General features: G+C 33.0%; 1 protein-coding gene across 1 annotated transcript; it reads right to left on the minus strand.

Moving 5' to 3' along the window:
* Nucleotides 1-861: 861 nt before the first annotated feature.
* LOC130718487 (uncharacterized) lies at nt 862-1,618 on the minus strand. Its single transcript, XM_057569088.1, has one exon. The coding sequence runs from the start codon at nt 1,548-1,550 to the stop codon at nt 1,083-1,085; it is 468 nt and encodes a 155-aa protein (XP_057425071.1). The 5' UTR covers nt 1,551-1,618; the 3' UTR covers nt 862-1,082.
* Between the last annotated feature and the right edge of the window lie 335 nt (nt 1,619-1,953).

The raw sequence follows: 1,953 nt of genomic DNA on the forward strand, positions 1-1,953 counted from the left end.
AAACTTTTTACTAATAAACAAATTCTTGACAGATATATAAATTTTAGCTTAAATTCGTGATTAAATTGTGATTCAACTTGCTATAATGTTTTAATTTTTTAACAGCACCTTCCTCTTGTCCTTTCTCACGTTGCCATTCAATTATCTTTTTCAGAAAAATAATCCCAACATATATACACACATGTTGAATCTTCTCTTCCATTTTTTGGAACAGAGACATGTTCAAACAAGGTGCCAGCACATTCAAACGGTCAAACCTGGATACCAGTCTAAAAAGCGACCGTGCTTAAGAATTAAGATAACCATCATGCGACTAAACTCTTCATGTAAATCAAACCTTTTGAATTATATATGTAATTTTCAAATCTTCAAATGAGTTCAATTTGTTAAAAGTTCTACATTTGCCCTAGAGATATGACCAAACAAATGTTTATAAAGAGTAGAGCAACCGTCAATTCTTGAGTTAATAACATTTGGGTTGAGTCTCCCCAATTCTAATACAGTTAGTGTTGGAATCAAGTGTTTAAATTAAGTCACACATCGGAGAAGGTAGAGTAAAAGAGAGAGTTTATAAGGAGATGAACTCATAAACCTAATGCCTTAAGATTTTAGGTTAAGATGTGGTGTCAAATATCTCCTTGATGTCTCCCCTCGGCTTTGCCCATGGGTCCTCGCCGTGATTCTCCCCAACAGTTAGAATTATTAATATTAATTTATAACTTTATAAGTTTCAGAATAGAATTTTAAAAAATAAATTGTGGCTACAACTAATATTTTAATTTTTAAGAGAATTGTCTTATGTTAAATGATGAATTAATAAAAATTAACAATAACTTAATTATTAAGTAAAATAAGATATGATTGTTCTAAGAAAAATAACTATTTATCAATTTGATCACTTTTATTTTTCACAAAACATGTAAGCGGGTGAGAATCTCACAATCACTTAGCTTTTGAAAAGAAGCTGCATAGTGCAGCTTCCGGATCACACTGTGCTTACTGCTTTGAATTGTACATCTACCAGCGCCTAACGCCTGACAACTTAAACATGCTAAAACATAACTTTCGAAATTAAAAACATATCAAACTTTCTCAATGTTGATCCTGACCAAACTATTGTCACAAACAGTGGAAGATCGCTTACATGAGAAAAAAGAGAAGCCCTTCCATGACTTTGAATCAGTAACACCTTTGGTCAACTTTTTGTTCATCTTAGTATCACTTCTCTGATTCTTGGTGCACTCTTTGTAAGCTGCTAAGAAAGGATCATCATCATCTTGAACCCAAAGGCCTTTCTTGGAGGAAGTTCTATAAAAAGGGGGTTGAAAAGCACAAGGAGGAAGTGGAATTTGGAAATCCTGAACAAGGTTTTTGGCTGTAGCTGCTGCTTCTACCGTGCAAGGTGGAGGAGGCAACTTGGGCAAAAAATCATGCTTTCTTGGGATTAAATCTTCACCATGATTAGTAGTAGTTTCCTTGGAAACACCAGGTTTCTTCTCCCATGAGAAGGATATCTTTCTTGCTAAATTATGATCTTGTAGTTGACTCATTCTCTGAGATTTTTCGGTCAATAAAATAAAGACAAGGATTTTGTGAAGTATGATTCTACTACCACTAGCTAGGCCTTTATATATTTGATGATCCTCCGTATAGTTCCAAATGTCATATATATCTCAATGGACAAGCACATAAAACGTAAGCATATATAATTTTAGTTTTGTGTTTTTTTAATCAAATTATTCTCGCAATTTCGACTTGAGTGTAATAAAGTTTGAATATCTTCTTAAAAGTGCAATTTCTAAAGATGGAAACTCTCAATCTAGAAATTCAAACGGTCACTTTTAATCACTGCAACCAACGTCTATTAAATTCTAATTTTGAGGTTTGAAATAAATTAGGAAAATGAGACAGAGAAGTTGGAAAAATAAGACCAATTAAATTCACAAGGGTTTG

Source organism: Lotus japonicus, chromosome 5, assembly GCF_012489685.1.
Source record: "Lotus japonicus ecotype B-129 chromosome 5, LjGifu_v1.2".
NCBI classification, from domain to species: Eukaryota; Viridiplantae; Streptophyta; class Magnoliopsida; order Fabales; family Fabaceae; genus Lotus; species Lotus japonicus.